Here is a 19,304-nt window from a genome sequence, read left to right as displayed (position 1 = left end):
TCATTCCACCAGAATCTGTGCTGCAAAATCCAAAAATCACTCCTTCCCTTCTGAGTCCTGCCATGCACCCAACTGGTATTTTTTGGTCACATGTGAGGCATTGCCGTACTCGGGAGAAATTGGGGCACAGATTTTGGGGTGCTTTTTCTCCTTCATACCTTCTGAAAATGAAAAATTTTGAGCCAGAACTGCATTTTTGTGTAAAAAATGTAATTTTTCATGTTCACTGCCCACTTGTATCAAAATTGGTGAAACCCCTGGGGGTTTGAAATGTACACTATACCCCTAGATGAATTCCCTGAGGGGTGTAGTTTGCAAAATGGGGTCACTTGTGGGGGGGTTCCACTGTATTGGTGCTTGGGGGGTCTTGCTAATGCGACATAGCACCCACCAAAATTCCACCAGAATCTGAGCTGCAAAATCCAAAAATCACTCCTTCCCTTTTGAGTCCTGCCATGCACCCAACTGGTATTTTTTGGTCACATGTGAGGCATTGCCGTACTCGGGAGAAATTGGGGCACAGATTTTGGGGTGCTTTTTCTCCTTCATACCTTCTGAAAATGAAAATTTTTGAGCCAGAACTGCATTTTTGTGTAAAAAATGTAATTTTTCATGTTCACTGCCCACTTGTATCAAAATTGGTGAAACCCCTGGGGGTTTGAAATGTACACTATACCCCTAGATGAATTCCCTGAGGGGTGTAGTTTGCAAAATGGGGTCACTTGTGGGGGGGTTCCACTGTATTGGTGCTTGGGGGGTCTTGCTAATGCGACATAGCACCCACCAAAATTCCACCAGAATCTGAGCTGCAAAATCCAAAAATCACTCCTTCCCTTCTGAGTCCTGCCATGCACCCAAATGGTATTTTTTGGTCACATGTGAGGCATTGCCGTACTCGGGAGAAATTGGGGCACAGATTTTGGGGTGCTTTGTCTCCTTCATACCTTCTGAAAATGAAAAATTTTGAGCCAGAACTGCATTTTTGTGTAAAAAAATGTAATTTTTCATTTTCACTGCCCACTTGTATCAAAATTGGTGAAACCCCTGGGGGTTTGAAATGTACACTATACCCCTAGATGAATTCCCTGAGGGGTGTAGTTTTCAAAATGGGGTGACTTGTGGGGGGGTTCCACTGTATTGGTGCTTGGGGGGTCTTGCTAATGCGACATAGCACCCACCAAAATTCCACCAGAATCTGAGCTGCAAAATCCAAAAATCACTCCTTCCGTTCTGAGTCCTGCCATGCACCCAACTGGTATTTTTTGGTCACATGTGAGGCATTGCCGTACTCGGGAGAAATTGGGGCACAGATTTTGGGGTGCTTTTTCTCCTTCATACCTTCTGAAAATGAAAAATTTCGAGCCAGAACTGCATTTTTGTGTAAAAAAATGTAATTTTTCATTTTCACTGCCCACTTGTATCAAAATTGGTGAAACCCCTGGGGGTTTGAAATGTACACTATACCCCTAGATGAATTCCCTGAGGGGTGTAGTTTTCAAAATGGGGTGACTTGTGGGGGGGTTCCACTGTATTGGTGCTTGGGGGGTCTTGCTAATGCGACATAGCACCCACCAAAATTCCACCAGAATCTGAGCTGCAAAATCCAAAAATCACTCCTTCCGTTCTGAGTCCTGCCATGCACCCAACTGGTATTTTTTGGTCACATGTGAGGCATTGCCGTACTCGGGAGAAATTGGGGCACAGATTTTGGGGTGCTTTTTCTCCTTCATACCTTCTGAAAATGAAAAATTTCGAGCCAGAACTGCATTTTTGTGTAAAAAATGTAATTTTTCATTTTCACTGCCCACTTGTATCAAAATTGGTGAAACCCCTGGGGGTTTGAAATGTACACTATACCCCTAGATGAATTCCCTGAGGGGTGTAGTTTTCAAAATGGGGTGACTTGTGGGGGGGTTCCACTGTATTGGTGCTTGGGGGGTCTTGCTAATGCGACATAGCACCCACCAAAATTCCACCAGAATCTGAGCCGCAAAATCCAAAAATCACTCCTTCCGTTCTGAGTCCTGCCATGCACCCAACTGGTATTTTTTGGTCACATGTGAGGCATTTCCGTACTCGGGAGAAATTGGGGCACATATTTTGGGGTGCTTTTTCTCCTTCATACCTTCTGAAAATGAAAAATTTTGAGCCAGAACTGCATTTTTGTGTAAAAAAATGTAATTTTTCATTTTCACTGCCCACTTGTATCAAAATTGGTGAAACCCCTGAGGGTTTGAAATGTACACTATACCCCTAGATGAATTCCCTGAGGGGTGTACTTTGCAAAATGGGGTGACTTGTGGGGGGGTTCCACTGTATTGGTGCAACATAGCACCCACCATTCATTCCACCAGAATCTGTGCTGCAAAATCCAAAAATCACTCCTTCCCTTCTGAGTCCTGCCATGCACCCAACTGGTATTTTTTGGTCACATGTGAGGCATTGCCGTACTCGGGAGAAATTGGGGCACAGATTTTGGGGTGCTTTTTCTCCTTCATACCTTCTGAAAATGAAAAATTTTGAGCCAGAACTGCATTTTTGTGTAAAAAAATGTAATTTTTCATTTTCACTGCCCACTTGTATCAAAATTGGTGAAACCCCTGGGGGTTTGAAATGTACACTATACCCCTAGATGAATTCCCTGAGGGGTGTACTTTGCAAAATGGGGTCACTTGTGGGGGGGTTCCACTGTATTGGTGCTTTGGGGGTCTTGCTAATGCGACATAGCACCCACCAAAATTCCACCAGAATCTGAGCTGCAAAATCCAAAAATCACTCCTTCCCTTCTGAGTCCTGCCATGCACCCAACTGGTATTTTTTGGTCACATGTGAGGCATTGCCGTACTCGGGAGAAATTGGGGCACAGATTTTGGGGTGCTTTGTCTCCTTCATACCTTCTGAAAATGACAAATTTGGAGCCAGAACTGTATTTTTGTGTAAAAAAAATAATTTTTCATTTTCACTGCCCAGTTGTACCACAATTGGTGAAACCCCTGGGGGTTTGAAATGTACACTATACCCCTAGATGAATTCCCTGAGGGGTGTAGTTTGCAAAATGGGGTCACTTGTGGGGGGGTTCCTAACTTTTAGCATCTTATGGTGCCTAGAAACCTACATGGTGCCTAAAAAATAATCTCATAAAAAGGAGGCTCCAAAATCAAGTAGGTGCTCCTTCTATTATGAAGCCTGTGGTTTGGTCACCGTGCACACTAGGGCCACATATAGGATATTTATGAAAACAAAAGAATTGGGGGAAACAATTTTCAGTCACATTTCTCTAGTAAAATGTACTGTGTTCCTTAGAAAAATGTATTAAAATTGCAAATCTGCAAAAAAAACGAAATTTTGAAATTTCACCTACACTTTGTTTTAATTCCTGTGAAACACCTAAAGGGTTAACAAACTTCCAAAATGCTGTTTTGAATACTGTGAGGGGTGCAGTTTTTGAAATGGCATCATTTATGGGGGTGTCTCACATACAAGTCCCTCAAAGTCACATCAGAACTGAACTGGTCCCTAAAAAAATCAGTGTTTGAAATTTTCTTGAAAATTTGAGAATTTGCTATTCATATTGTAAGCCTCCTAGTGTCCCAAAAAATTAAAAGGAAGTTGAAATAATGATGTCAACATAAAGTAGACATATGGTCTATGTTAGTTATTCACTATTTTGAGTGGTAAGATTATTTGTCTCACAAGCAGAAAATTTAACATTTTGCAAATCGCTAAATTTTCCATTTTTTCACGATATTTTGGTATTTTTCACAAAAAAACACAGACTGTATCGACCCAAATTTACCACTAATTTGAAGTACAATGTGTCACGAAAAAACAATCTCAAAATCACTGGGATAAGTAAAAGCAAAAAAAAGTTATCCCCACTTAAGTGAGACATGTCAGATTTGAAAAAAAGGGCTCTGTCAGGAACGCAAAAACTGGCTCTGTCAGGAAGGGGTTAAAGAAGTCTCTTCCAATCCCCCTTCAGCCTCCCAGGACCTTATTGCATGCAATTTCCTTTCCCCACCATCAGGAGGGTTTCCAACCCAGAGATCTTGCGTGTGTGACTGCCCATTGGATCAGATGTTACACATGCTGTTTAGGCCGATATTTACCTGATTTTTCAGCCAGATCCACTGAAATCTGCCCCAAATTGTATAGTGTATGAGGGGGGCCTTAAATGTTACTCCGCAGAATGACCAGTGTAGTATCTTTCAATTTTATTTAATTTTGTTATTTAAAATACAGCTAACAAAACCATATTTTATAGTAGCAGATATAATCGCAATGAGGCTTTCTTAATGATAATTTTTTGTTCTTTCTTTCTCTCCCCAATGATAGGTATTATGAAGCTTTTCCACCTCTTTCAGAAAAGCCAATTTGCTTGCAAGAAATAATGACCGTGTGGAACAAGTCTAAAATCGGCTCTTATTCTAGCTCCTCCTCATCTTCCACTGCCCCACAAACAAGCACCGAAACACCATCACCAAAGAACTGCCATAGCGAAACTGAAACATTGTTGACCAGTAACAATAACGGAGCTTCTGACACTGTACAGGAAAGAATTCAACAAAAGAGAGGCAAAACCGAGAAAGAAAGCAAGACAAGTAATGGCGCAAATGAAGATAAAAATATTGCATCAAAAAGTGTGAGGCACAAGTCAAACGGAAAGATCCGCCCTCGTTCCTGGTCATCTGGTTCGAGCGAAGCAGGCTCAAGCTCGAGTGGCAATCAGGATGACATGAAAGCAAGATTCATCAAAGTTAGGCATAAAGTTAGGGAGGTTCGGAGTAAAAAGGGGAAAACCGGCCCAAAAGTTCCACCAAACAAGATTGAGCGGAAAAAGGCTGTTGCAAGTAGCAGCGCAGGCTCGGTGAAGCCAGTGTGCAAGAGAGCAAAATGTACCGGGAAGAAATATGTATGGAAAGATTTGGACGATGAAGGAAATGACATCTTTGACGAGAGCAAAAATGAAACTAAATTCAGAGAGGAACCATTGTGGTACACTGAACCTATAACAGAATATTTTATTCCTCTAAACAGTAAAAGTAAACTGGAGACAGCGTACAAAAAGAATCTAAATTGGTATAGCACGCCAGAAGAGATTGAAGAGTTGTCTGAGATCGTAAAAGATCTTCGTCTAAACCACAATATCCACGAAACATACCTCGCCGGGGGTACCTTTATTAAAGGTCACTTTGTTGAAATGCCTGCAGTTGTAACTGAGACAAGTGATCACACAAGGACCTCAAACTGTTCTCTTCCAGAGGACAATTATTTGGATGATGTTCATCCTCTAGAACTCACACACTTCTATGAAGTGGAAATTGATCAATCCATGTTGGATCCTGGTGCCTCAGATAAGATGAAAGGAGAAAGTCGCATCTTGAATATGATTCGACAAAAAAGCAACGTGAAAAGCGATTTTGAGGCTGAACCTTGTGAAGTGTTAGATAAGGATTTGCAAGGGGGGAGTGCAATATGGACAGAATCAACCAGTTCTATTGGTGCTGAAGATTTTTTCTTGCAAGACCATAGCAGATTAGCTCAATTTTGGGAGTCTTATTCACCTTCAAGCTCCGCTGATGCAGATGGGGAGAGTTTGGGAGGAGACTCTCCAAATACATTTTCCCCTTTTTTAGACAGCACAACGCTTAGTACAAACACGCACGCAGGCAATCAAGATTTATTTTTGGATGGAAATAACTCTTATTTTTCAGTGTTTGAAGTGCAATGCAGTAATTCTGTATTCCCGTTGCCCAAGGAGAGGGTTTTGAATGAGAAAGGTAGAGCCGAATCTTGTTCCAGCACATATGGGTTTGGGAGAACCCAGTCGCGGTTACTTATATGGACCAAAAATAGTGCCTTTGATGAGAATGAACAATGTTCAAATCTTTCAACAAGAACGTGCAGTCCATGGTCACATTCAGATGGAACTCGATCCGATACAGAGGCTCTCAACAGTCACGTAGAAGATTACACTCAATTGAATTCAGAACAAACAAATTACATAATTCCCAGAGTTACATTAACTTTCCAAGAAGAGTGCAAATCTCAAAGCTCATTCCTGCACAATAGAATTTTGGGTGGTGAATCCATGTTGGTCTTGGGTAACAAATCTAAGTTGGAGTCCCTTTGTGGAATTCAGCTTGAGCAAGAGACTGAAGAAATATCTGACACTACAGAAGTCGAGTGTAAAACCAGCCGCCATAAACACGGATACAGCTCAGGAGTCATTAAAGACATATGGACAAATATTGATGATGATGATCAGCTATTCCCCATAGATGTAAATACTTTTACTTGTCATGATAGTAATGATATGGAGGAAACCTTTCAAGAGCCCAGCAAGGCTGTTCAGAGGTCAGAATACCATCTTTGGGAAAGTCAAAAAGACCCCGTAGAAAAGAAAGCCTTTCTCACGTATGATTCATCAAAGGTTGACGGTGGTGACTATATGACGCCGTCCAAACCTTGGGATATAAACCATGTCAACGAGAATTCATTCATTCTTGGAGGAGTTTATGGAGAGCTCAAAAACTTTAATGGTGAAGATGAATGGGCTGTGGTTCCCCAGAGTCCTACTAAAGCAAGTTTATTGGAATGCGCTGCCTCAGATGTGGTTACGATTGCGAGCACCGATGTGTTCATGTCTCCCGGAAATAGTTTTGCTCCAGGCCATCGGCAAATATGGAGACCTTTTGTTTCTTTTGAAGATGAAGAGCAAGGTGAAGATAAAAGCTCAAACAGGGGCTTCTCCTTCATCCTGCATGAAGACCTGCTTAGAACATGCGATAATTTCCAGTTGGAGGATCCAGGGATGGGATACTCTTTCTCTTCTTTTGAGTTGAACAATAGATTTTCACAAGTACTTCACGTGGAATGCTCGTTTGAACCTGGAAATATCACTAGCAGTAGTCCTAACTTTAAAACAAAAGCGTTGTGTTCTGACTCTGAGAGTGATGTCGGTCATCCAAGAATTTGTGGTGTGGATAGGGCACCGTATAGATCGATAAGAATTTCTCCACGCACTCACTTCCGCCCAATACCTGCATCTGAACTGACTCCCGGAGTAGAAAGTGAATCCGACTCGGAGTCTGAAAAAGACGAGGTAGTCGTGCCTACTCTGTCGGAAGGAGAGGTGTTTGATGATCCACAGGATGATCTTAAACCGCTAGAAGAAGATGCAGAAAATGAAGGTAATTTTTATGGAAAGTCTGAGCTCGAATCTGGGAAGTTTCTCCCTAGATTACAGAAATCGGGCATGGAGAAAAGTGCACAGACTTCTTTGGATAGTCAAGAAGAATCATTTGGCACGTTGTCTACAGAGAAACCAGATAATCTAGACTTTAAGGATTTCGAGTCATTTGAAAGTAATGTGCCGGAGAACTCCAAAACCAGTTTCAAAACATTGGAGTTGAAAAGTAAAGAGGATGGAAAGGGCAACCTTACTACTGGATACAATTCTACATCTCAACTTGAGCTAGGAGAGGTAAGTACGTTATATTTTTTGTGTTAGCTGTTTAGTAATAGATTATTATTATTTGCACATCAGATGCCATCCAGTACTATGCAGCGGTGGTTGCACAGTGATTATTGCTAAACAATGAACATTGTAGCAACTTGAAGGTTTTCCACCTTTCTTCATAGTGTAGTAGTAAATCAATGTGTGCGCGCCTGTGCCTCATTCAAACTGGACAAGTTGCCCAAGTTGGTTTGGCTGACATGTCATAACGGGATACGGTCATTTGGTCGACATGGGGTTTTTCAATGTTTTTTGAGCTGTCAGGCGGTATTTAATAAAATTGTGTGCCGAGCGTAGCCACTTTGTTGACATTCGGGTCTAAAAAAAAACCATGTCGACCTTGCCAATGTTCACCTAATGCATGTCGACCTAACTGGTGGAGACCTAATGATCCATACCAGTCATAAGAGGTCCCTCGTTGGTAAACTCTGTATGGTGGGTATTCAGGGGTAGATTTATTAAGCTCGGTGAAGTGATAAACTTGTTGGTTTTTATCACCGGCCAATCAGCTCCTACCTATAATTCTTTATACCAAGCCTGTAACTTCACAGGTAGGAGCTGATTGGCTGGTGATAAAAAAAAAAAATCAGTTTATCACTTCACCGAGCTTAATAAATCTGCCCCTGACTGGTAGATTTAATAAACGTCGATCAGGGGAATATGCGCTATCCCCGTGCGTTATAGCAGGGGATAGCGCTTCCCCTGATCTATCACACCCGCCGAGCGTTTACTCTAACGCCGGCGGTGTGGGGCAGGAGGCATAGCGCAGGGGCGATGTTTTGCACTGCGCCCCTGCCTCCTGCCAGATTTATGAACGGTCAGCATCGCTGACCGTTCCGCCGCCTGCAGCTGTCGACTTCGCCAGCTGCAGACGGCGATGCCTATACCTAACAACAGGGACAGCGCTGTCCCTGCTGCTGGGGCTGAGCTGCGCTGGGATCTCGCGAGACTAGCGAGATCCCGCGCATGCGCAGTCAGCCGGCCGGGGGGGAAGGAGACGGCGCATCAGTATTAACTGATGCGCTGTCTCCAGGAGGGACATCGCCGGAGGGGGGAGTTAGCGCTCCCCCACTCCGGCGGCAAGATCTTAGTAGATCTTGTCGGTGTCCCCTCCTGCTTCGCCTCGCTAATGAGGCGAAGCAGGAACTGTTATAGCGGCGCGATAGGCGCCGCTATAATAAATCTACCCCTCAGTGTGGTGCTCTATCCTTGGGTGAAAAAAAATAAGGTTGAACTCTTTCACATTTTGACACCCTGGAGGAAATTTACTAAGATGCGAGTTCTATTTCACATGGGTTATTGCTACGGGCAACCAATCAGAAGCTACTTATCTGTTTAGCACCTTCTGGAAGATAATAGATATTATCCGATTGGTTACCCATAGCAACATCCCATGTGAAATAGAACGCCCATCTTAGTAAATTCCACCCCCTTAAATGCGTAGTGAAAGTAAATAGAACTAGACCTTCTACTAAATTCTTCATGTTTTCCTGAGCACCTGAACTACTACAGCTTATGGAAGTTGTTAAAACTACCCTATTAGAATGAGAGTAAAGCTATTTGGCATTCTGTGGTGAATGATATACATGGAATAACTAGAGCGTTTCCACTCATTTCCGACATACCCCTTGCCTGATAAGCTGCTGCAGGGGAGGGAAACACTGGCTTGCCCAACCTGCTTTGCAGAACTCTTTCTGTATGTTTTGTTTGATGAATGGACAGGGGAAGACTTATCACAGTAGACCTGAAGGTTCCAGCCTATACCTTTTATGACCTGTTCCTATGAAGACCATTCACTAAAGATGTGGGGCAAGCTTTAAAAGTCTGTTTTATTGAGGAATTGAATAATTTTAACTTTGCCACAGTCTGTAACACTGACTTCTATATTTTTAAATATGTATTTCTTTTAAATATTTTGGCTTTCAGTATCCAAGTTTGAGCACTGACCTGTGGGGAGTGAATGCCGTTACCGAGAAACAGTGCTGGTGGCAGAAGGCGTTGTACTCCTCACTACATTCTGGATCGTGCTGTGACTGTAAGACATGTTTGATTTTTTTTTACCATAATGGTTCTATAATAGTACATAGATTTATTCAGAACAGCAAACTTTGAAACCAAACTAGTATTTCATATAGTAACATGACATATTGCAGTGTTATGTTACCATTATATAGTGTCTGTGAGCGTCCGAAACACTGCCATCTGCTGGCATAGAGTGAAACTACATCTTTTTAACACCTGCACAAACACACAGAACGTAGCTGACTAGCTTTCATAGCTTTTGCTTCGAGCGGGCTTTCTACTTAAATTAATTTCCTGTTTTAGAACATAGCAACTCCTGCTGTTACTTGGGGGGGGTATTCACCTCCCGCAGCCATCTCCCGACAGCATTAAACAGGGGATCTCGGCAGAATGAGCCGACTTTACAAGCAGTCGGGCTCGCTCTGCCGAGAACGGCCAGGAAGTGACGAGCTCTCGACCGCAACTCACGGCCCCTTCTCATCCCGCGGCAGGCAGGACACTGAATCCTGCCTGCTTGTTCTCGGTTGAGCAGACCGAGAACGGGACAGGTTTACGGCTGTCGTGCCAGCTCGACAGCCATGACCCCAGATTGAATACCCCCCCCCTAAGTGTAGTAATCCATTATCTGACTGTTTTGGTAATATAGTAAAATAATGCAAGTTCTAAATGATCTGTCAGCAACAGAGGTCCGATCCTTCCTCTTTTAGGTGGTGGTGTACTAAGCCTTGTAGAGACAAAAGGGAGAGGATAATGTAACCAATCCTCTCCTAACTGCCATGTTACGGTTGTATTTGACAATTGACCTTTTAGTAGTTGGTTGGTACTTTCTCTCTCCAGTAGTACATTTGCTCATCAGTGTTTAGCATCACAACACAATCTGCCTAAGATAAAATAAAATCTGACCTATAATTTTACAGCTAAATTAAGATTACACAAGCAGTCACTAAAATGGGTATTGATGATTGGTACTTGGGTATTTGCAGGCCGCCTAATTTGCATACGTACACAGGCGTAGTGAAATCGCATGGTTTCGTGCCATGTGATGCAATCTCACTAGTTAATATGGTACTTGTATATTAGCACGGCGCCCGTTATGCATTTAGCGTAGCAGCGTTGTCAGAATCAGCATAGTGTTCATGCGGGAAGCGTAGATAGCGCAGTCAGTCAGAAGTAGCGTAGTGATCCTGCTCCCTGTGAGATTCAGTCAGAGGTGGAGTGGCTGCATAATGGCTGCAGAACCTGTCACAATGTTCAACTTGCCGCAGACAGAGGAGGAGTCACTGTTTTTCCAGCAGCACCATTTGCTGCCAGTGATACAAACTTGTGTTAATGGACACCCAATTTGCTTACCGTATATACTCGAGTATAAGCCGACTTTTTCAGCACATTATTTATGCTGAAAAAGCACCTCCTCGGCTTATACTAGGGTGAATACGGTAACTGTAGTTTAGACTGTGAGGAAGTGGATCCAGACTCCTTCCCACAGTCCTATTCCCCTCTAACTGCGCTGTTCCTGCTCAGTTTGGGCTCCATCCGATAGCCAGATGTCCCCTGAGCATAGCGCTGTTCATTGCAGACACGGACAGTTTTTCAGGTTGCGGCCTACCATGACTGGTAAGCCGGGGCCTAAATTTCGGAGCCAGGCCGGGAATCGGGCTCCATGACGAAAATCGCGGACTTTTACAGCTGGAGCTGCACCTACTGACCCTGGACCTTGAGGGTCTGACTACCCTTCTAAGGTTTACCTTGTGCCTGGATCCCTGTACAAGCTGCTGGGCACTGGAGAGAGGCAAGAGGCATTGTGAAAGACTTGCTTCCTTCACAGTGACAGCAGCCATCTTTGGATCAATCACTTTCTCCTCACTGTTAACCCCTCTACCATGGGTCCCACAACTTACACCTCCCCTCAGTGTCAGTGTGTGTGTCAGTGTGCCCCTCCAGATGTTGTAGAACTACATGTCCCAGCATGCCCTGACAGTTTTTGCATGCTCTTATAGGAAAAAATGTGGCAATACATGTTGGAACATGTAGTTTCACAACAGCTGGAGGGCCACAGGTTGAAGACCCATGCCCTAGACCCTGTACAGTGTGTCTCAGTGTGCCCCTAGACCAGGCATTCCCAACCACGGTCCTCAAGGCACACCAACAGTGCAGGTTTTGTTGATATCCAGGCTTCAGCACAGGTGACTTAATTAGTATCTGAGGGATTCTGATTAAACCATCTGTGCTGAAGCCTGGATATCACTAAAACCTGCACTGTTGGCGTGCCTTGAGGACCGTGGTTGGGAATGACTGCCCTAGACCCTGTGCATTTTCCACCCTAGGCTTATACTCGAGTCAATAAGTTTTCCCATTTATTTGTGGCAAAATTAGGTGCCTCGGCTTATATTCGGGTTGACTTATACTCGAGTATATACGGTAAACATGAAGGAGTGGAAGTGGCGCTGCCATATTAAAATGAGTCGGAAAGTGAGCCTCCGTGCGGCACATTGGTTCCCGGGTTGCGGTTTACCTTTTCTTACACTTATACGGTTTATTTATTCATGTGCGGAGGAGCTCACAAGTATATCTTTCTGTGAGCTGCAACTTAAGTTGTCAAATAAAACAACGGTGCTATACAATAACCTGATGCGGGAGGCCTGCACCGTGGACCTAATGTCACAGCCCCAACGCCATATTGGCGGTCCAGGGAAAATCGTTGAAGTCGACGAGAGCCTCTTTGTACAGAGAAAAAGTCACGTGTGATGGATGCTGCCTCAACAGTGGCTATTCAGTGTCATTTTAAGAGACACCAGTGAATGCTTTGTGACACCTGTACACGCCAGTACCCTGATGGCCGCCATCGACCAATACATTGAACCAGGGATGACTATAGCTATGCCTATAACACAGAGTGGATAGTGGGGGTATGAAAAGGTCAGGCGGACGCGTTCTGCGGGGCTCGCCACGCTTCGGGGTGACGTGGATAGTGGGGGTGTGCTAAATCGCATCACATAGACGCATAAGATTTTGTGTGTGATGCGTTCTGCGGTCAGGGTGCAGTAAATAAATTAACTAGTGAGATCGCATCACATCGCACGGCACGAAAACGTGTCAATTGATGCAATGTGATTTCACTACGCAGAATAGCCCACTAAGCAAATAGGTTAGTGGGAGCTTTGCAAATACACAAGTACCTGACTAAGTTCTTCTGCCCCATAAACAATGGAAATCTCTTTGGCATTATGTAAGTAAAGTGACCATATGACACACATTCTAATGTAGTCGATGCCGCAGAATTCTGTCCTATACATACAAATCTCAGCAAACTATATCCCTATATATTGTTCAGCTTAACAAGATCCAAACACCAAAAGTTTTCAGTGTCTGTATAATGTAACTGCCTCGACGGTTGTGTTCCATACTGCCATGATGTGTTCTGTTAAGGATTGTTCCTTTTCATGACAGAGGCCTATTGGAGTTGAAATATAAAAATCTGTTCCTAAGTGTTCAGTTATTTATTTAAAAATCCTATAATTTTTTTTATTTTATAAAAAAAAAAAAATGATTTTATTTTTTTGCCATTAACACAGCTCTCTACACAAATGTTGAGGAGGAAAGTCGCACAGATAGCACAAGTGGGAAGGATATTCCCAGTACTGGATGGCATCCTCTAGACAGCGAGAAAGTAAGTAATTCGGTTTTGCCATGGTTTCTCATATATTATTTTTAATTTGGTGAACACTCTTCCCATGCTTTTTTAGTGTGCATTCCGGGGGGAACAGAGGGCAGGGCAGTTTGGCGCACTGGTTTTCAAAAAAAGGGCTGTGGTGTCACATGGCGCATGCTCAGCAGTTAAATGATGTGTTGTGCCCAAGCATTTCCTGCACTGTGACTACAGCTTTTCCCACCAGCAGCCCAATTCAATTGTTGCTCCAAACACATTGGTTTTTTTTCGGAGCCTACTGAGGTGCAAGCAGAAATATGGGCCAAGTCCTTTGTTTGGACAACAAAACGGGAGTTTGGCCACTGCTTTAGATGGGTTTAGCTGCTTTGCGCAGTTAAAGTCGGTGCTTTCAGGTAAGCAGATGCCCGAACAGAGAAACAATTAAATTACTGCTTCTTGTGCATAGGGTATAGGTATCCAGTCATTGAATCACCCTGTACACACAGGGCGACTGGAGCCTGTAGGTGCTTAAGCAAGATCGCTCCGGACACCTGCACCCATGGTGTGTGCTGAGCGATCTGCTCTTAGCAGGGTTTTGCCTATGCTTTTGCCCTTCTGCTCAATGGAGGTGTCTGTCCTCCCTCAGCTCGCCTATGCTTATAGGCAAAATCCCATGACCTTAGCAGGAAAGACAGTGCAAGCAGTCAGAATGCTTAGAAATGGGGCTAAAATCGTTCCGTGTGTATGCCCCATTACACAGGTATTTTTCAAAATACACCTGTTGTGTACTTTGAAGAATTATGATTGCAGTTAAGAAAAAAAAAATTAAACGTTACAATTTTTTTTAATTGGAGTTATTCCGTTTAGTCACATAGTATTTAATTGGTAACTGGTCTTATAAAACCCATGTCGGTAAATACAGTTAATAATAATCTTGTAATCCCAAGGGTGAGCAATGCTTACAATTCTTGGTGATACCCTGGACAGCATGCCTGAAGTTATCATGAATTAGTCTGCATGTCTGCAAGCCTGATTTCATGTAACAATCATAACATCTGAAAACATGGGATAAGCTCCATCTTCAAGTTCTGTAACCAATAACACTTTATTATTATTTTTTTTTATTTGTAGATGCCTGCGTGTAATGATGCCAAAGTTTCCATTGGATATGGTGCCGGAATGAAATCCAGTTGCTTCAGAAAGATCTACTCAAGCGACAGTTCAAGTTCTGACACAGCATCTAATGGAGGAGGGCACGAGTGGGCCGATATTTGCAGAGAGGAACTTTTCTCTCGCACTCAGCTGTGAACAAGCATCTTTAGCTGTAGCTGTGAAAGATATATAGTGTGTTAAGAGAAACCCCCCCCCCTTCCTTTTTTTTTTTTTCCTCTCTAACTTTATAGTTAACCTCTAGTTACCACTTCAAATCTGTGTGGTGTTTTTTCTTTTCTTTCTACTTTTCTTTCTTTTCTACTTTGCAGTTGAGTAAACAAACTCGGCAATGGCTTCTTTCTTTTATTTTCCTTTTTTTTTTTTTCTGGCATACAGTTAGACTTTGCCTAGTTATAGCTCAATTAGATTGTGTTGTCAGATGAAGAATGGATGTGCTTGTGTTTGTAGAAATGTTGCTTCCTGCATCTAAACTGTACTTTTTTTTTTTTTTTTTTTCTATTTTTATTTTCGTGGTTACTTTCCTTTTTTGGGATTCTTTTTTTTTTGTTGTGTTTTTTTTTTTTTTTTTCAATACATTTTAACTTTTTTTTTTTTTTTTTCCCCTTTTTTATTTTTGTTTCCCTTTTTTTTTTTTTTTTGCGCTGTAGCCAGAGTTGCCATCTGAACATTGTAGAATCTACAGCTACCTTCTGCCATTCAGAGACTTCTGGGATCTGGCGATAATTCTTTTAAGAGCTGAGAGATAACTCTTGTTACACTGTAATCAATCAGTGCCTTTCTGAATGCAGGAGAGTAGCATGAATGACTTGCCCAGTCTTCATTTTGAAAACAAAAGTAAAAAAAATAAAATATATATAAAATTAAATAAAAAAAAAATTATATATAGCTAAAGTAGAAGCAATGAGATTGTGCTTAGAGACTTTAAGAATACTGTGTTTCCTATTCTATATTTTGCTCCCGTTAACAAAACTTCATATTGATAATGGTTAAAGCCAAGGATTTTTGTAGGTAATCATTTTAGCGGTAATTCTTGTTGTCCATACAGTCCCTGTGTTTTGCTTTGTCTTGTAAACTCAACTTCAATACTAAAATTTGTAGGATTTAGCTGGACTATATAATTCTGACAGCTAAAACCTCTCATGTTTATTATAAACAACTAAAGTTTACTTACAACGATCACTAATAGTTTATAATTGTGTTTTTTAAATCCATAGTGATTAGTGTACCAGTCGCTGCTGACTACCCTTCAAAATCACTAGCAAAGGCTTCCTCCTAGGCTGTAGCTTTTTGAACTCAAATATTAGTTCGTGCTATATAGTAGTTGCTGCCACTGCTTTGTAGATGGCCTGTTTGGGATTTAAATTTGCTATTCCGGGAGGTGTCCATTGTACAGGCTGACTGCCCTCATGGTTTAATAGAGATAATTTTCACAATGGTTACACTTTGCTATACGCAGTGACCGAATTACACAAAATCCTTTGGCTTCTACCATTAGCTATGTTGAAGTACTGTTGGTGTTACTTAGTCTTGGTAGTTTAATTTTGTTTGTTTTTTGTGCTTTGAAAGGACGCTATGGGCAAGTGTGTGAGTGATGTTGAATAACCTTTTCAACAAAAGCGTGGCTGAAGTAGCGAATGATCCATGTATATAATTTTGTTGTACTTTAAACTCTGCACATCGTCAAAGTGTAACTGTTCAAAACTATCGAACTCTTTGTGCTTCTTAAACTTATGCAGATTGATAAAGCACAGTAAGAGCAATATTTGAAAACAATTTACCAAAACAAATCTCAAAAAAAAAAAATGATAAAAGGAAAAAAAAAATTGCAGCATGCTTATAACACCAGGAAATGCTAAGTTTAATATTGCTTTGGGACAATAGCGTTATTATAAAGGCAATACAAATTGTGATTGAACGGTAGTTAAGTTTGTGACATTAAAAAAGTCCAGTCACCTGATTTTTTTTTTTTTCTTCGGGAGAGATTGATGATAAAATGGATGGGATTTACATTTTCAGGAATAGTTAATGTTTTCTAATCCAGTCTGCATTCAATAGTTTTTCTTCTGTTTTTAAGTGACCTCTTTCCCATAGTAAAACTTTAAATTTGAATCAAACTTCTCAGTTACCCCTGTACAAATACGGGTGTTTCAATACAAACTTTTATCTTTTTTTTTGGAGTTACTAGTGTTGACTATTTGGATTATTCCGGTTCCCGTTGAAAAATACTTCTGGATTCATAATTCACAACTGCTATCATCCGCATATAGAGATTGCTGATATCCTTGTAACTTACCAACAGTGTTTTGAACACTTTCTGGCGAACATATATTCATACAGCAACTGTACACATAAAATGTTCTATATATTTTTGTTCATCAAACTTAAGAATTTCTGGAGCTTCCTGAAACCTGCACTGAAAAAATCGACATAACATTCTAAAACCTTTCTGTTGCCGGGTGCACATTTGAGCACCTGCAGCAACTAAGAAGGGCGTTAATACATCTCTTTGCCATCAAAATGTAAATGTAATATCACACGGCTCACGTCCTCTCCTTCATGAGATCACACATCGCGAAGAGACTTTACCTACATGAGCATCCTACTACTCTATGGTCAGACCAATCGTAGCAGTGTAACATTTCCAGCTCCAGTAAATAGTGTCTGGAATGATATCTAAGAAGATCAAGGCAATAATCCGTTATTTGCTTTTACATCACAGAATCATGCAATAGAACCTCTTAGCTGGAGTTGTAGTGAATTTTTTCTTTACCTACCAGACCCCCATTGCATTGTTTTCATTCTAAGGTTGGCAAAACGCTGAACGCATAGTGGTATGAAGCGCATTGCTTATCCATCACATTAAAAAGATCCGTTTACCATTCACGGACTGAGATTCTGTTTTTACATTTCCCCCTCAAGTGGTTGTATTGTTCTGATTTCATGTACACCAAAAGTAACTTTTTGTTTTCTTGTGAACTTATTTAACACCAAATAAAAAGACGGAAAAAACAACCCTTGTTGCTAATTTTTTTTTTTTATCAAGTTACAGTTCTTTAATTTAAGTAAATAAAATACTGGGCATAATACATTTAGTCATTAGCAGAACCATCGTTTAATAAATGTGAGTTACAGAGTAAAATAAATATCGGTACTTGTGTATTATCACGGCGCCCATTATGTAGTTTGCGTAGTGGTGTATTTAGAATACCAATACACCACTATGCTGGTTACGTAACTTGTTCAGGTGCTGTGCTATGTAAAGTACGTAAGTTACATAAACTACGTAACTTGTTCAGGAGCTGTGATAATACACAATGGTTCATAGCCCCACTATCCACGTGATACCCCCAGTATCCACGTGGGCGTGGAGTTAATTTTATAAAGTGTGGCGAGCGGAAGCGGTCCCTGGCGGGGCTCGCTGTGCTCGCCACACTTTATAAAATTAACTCCACGCCCACGTGGATACTGGGGGTATGATGTCAGTGTGTGTGGTGCTTTATACTTGCATGTCCCCGGCTGCAGCGTTTCGCTCCCCCTCCTGCAGTGCTTGTCACTGCCATGCTGACCGGTCACTGTGCAGCGGGGACAGATACCCGCTCCCCCATGTACGCAATTAGCGTAGTGCCGCCGGGGGGAGCAGGGAAACCATGTGATGCTCCCCCAGCGGCAGTACGCTGAATTACGTACATTGCTACTGCCTTAGCCCAGGACGCGTCTCTCCCCGCCTGGTGCTGGCGGTATCTCCACCCGCCGCTTAAGCCACGCCGAGTAAGTATAAAGGCACATATTAGCAGGGCGCCCGGCTACGCTGACAAACATAGCCTAAGGTACGTTGTCAGCATAGCCAGGCACCCTGCTAATACACAAGTACTGAAATATCTTCCAGTCAATTTAACGGCTGATATATTTTGGGTGTGTTGGTGAAGGGTGTACCAGCGATATATCTGTAAATACCAGAGGCACGGCACATTAAATCAGCTAGGTACCCAATCTGTCAAGAAAAATGGTTTGTACCGGCGCTGGCTGAAACATACACTTGAGACGGTATATTGTTATAAATTTTACTAGTTAAATCACAATATTTTACAAATAAATAAAAAGATACATTTATAATAAAATTTTAAAAAGATGACTAATTTGTAGGTCTCAGTCTCTTCATACAAATTGGTGGTATATAAGGAATGAGAAAGTTATAACCAGCTGAATAAGGTAAGATATATATTACCATCCTTGTAGATATAATTTGTATTCCAAGAGTTAATTTTGACCAATTGTTCCCAGTGCTCTGAATTTCAATGAGCTCAGGATTCCCTTATGGCTCACCTAGGTATCCAATTCAGGGATTATACTGAATCCCACAGCCGCAGCTTTATTCCTGGATCCAAATATGTGGTGTGCTGGTAGCAGGGATGGTTGGTGTAGGTCTCTGGGATGGGTTACCCCTTAGCTGGTCAATTGCTGGTGCTCAACGCGTTTACCCGGTAAAGTAAATATCCGGCTTCCACTTGCTCCTGAGGAAGCCGGATATCAATTTGTATGAAGAGACTGAGCCCTACAAATTAGTCATCTTTTTAAAATTTTATTATAAATGTATATCTTTTTATTTATTTGTAAAATATTGTGATTTAACTAGTAAAATTTATAACAATATACCGTCTCAAGTGTATGTTTCAGCCGGCGCCGGTACAGACCATTTTTCTTTGCGTGCCATAAATATTAGGGACTGACAATCCCTAGTACCGGCTGCTGCTAATTGCGCACCCCACACTTTCTATATTTTCTTACCCAATCTGTCAACCTGGTCCATTCCCAGCTTAAGTGTCACATGTATTAAATATTGAATTTAATTCCAAAACTGGGTATACTAGCTAGTTTTTACTTGTGTTTTTTTCTAAGTTAAAAATTGACTTTCTGAAAGGTCCCCCTACCCATTGTGGTTGAATG

The 19,304-nt window shown here is 41.8% G+C and overlaps 1 protein-coding gene across 2 annotated transcripts in view; it reads left to right on the top strand.

Moving 5' to 3' along the window:
- KIAA0232 (KIAA0232 ortholog) overlaps window positions 1-17,372 on the top strand; it is a 41,580-nt gene extending 24,208 nt beyond the window's left edge. For both annotated transcript variants that reach the window (XM_083155278.1, XM_083155288.1), the window contains 4 exons: window positions 4,336-7,486; window positions 9,446-9,554; window positions 13,114-13,208; window positions 14,319-17,372. In XM_083155278.1, coding sequence (XP_083011404.1) covers window positions 4,336-7,486; window positions 9,446-9,554; window positions 13,114-13,208; window positions 14,319-14,495 — 3,532 coding nt within the window. In that variant the 3' untranslated portion in view covers window positions 14,496-17,372. The remainder of the gene's footprint in view (window positions 1-4,335; window positions 7,487-9,445; window positions 9,555-13,113; window positions 13,209-14,318) is intronic.
- Window positions 17,373-19,304: the final 1,932 nt, after the last annotated feature.

This window comes from Crinia signifera, chromosome 1 (assembly GCF_055691185.1).
Source record: "Crinia signifera chromosome 1, ASM5569118v1, whole genome shotgun sequence".
Lineage (NCBI taxonomy): Eukaryota > Metazoa > Chordata > Amphibia > Anura > Myobatrachidae > Crinia > Crinia signifera.
This window is presented reverse-complemented; position numbering and strand designations above follow the sequence as displayed.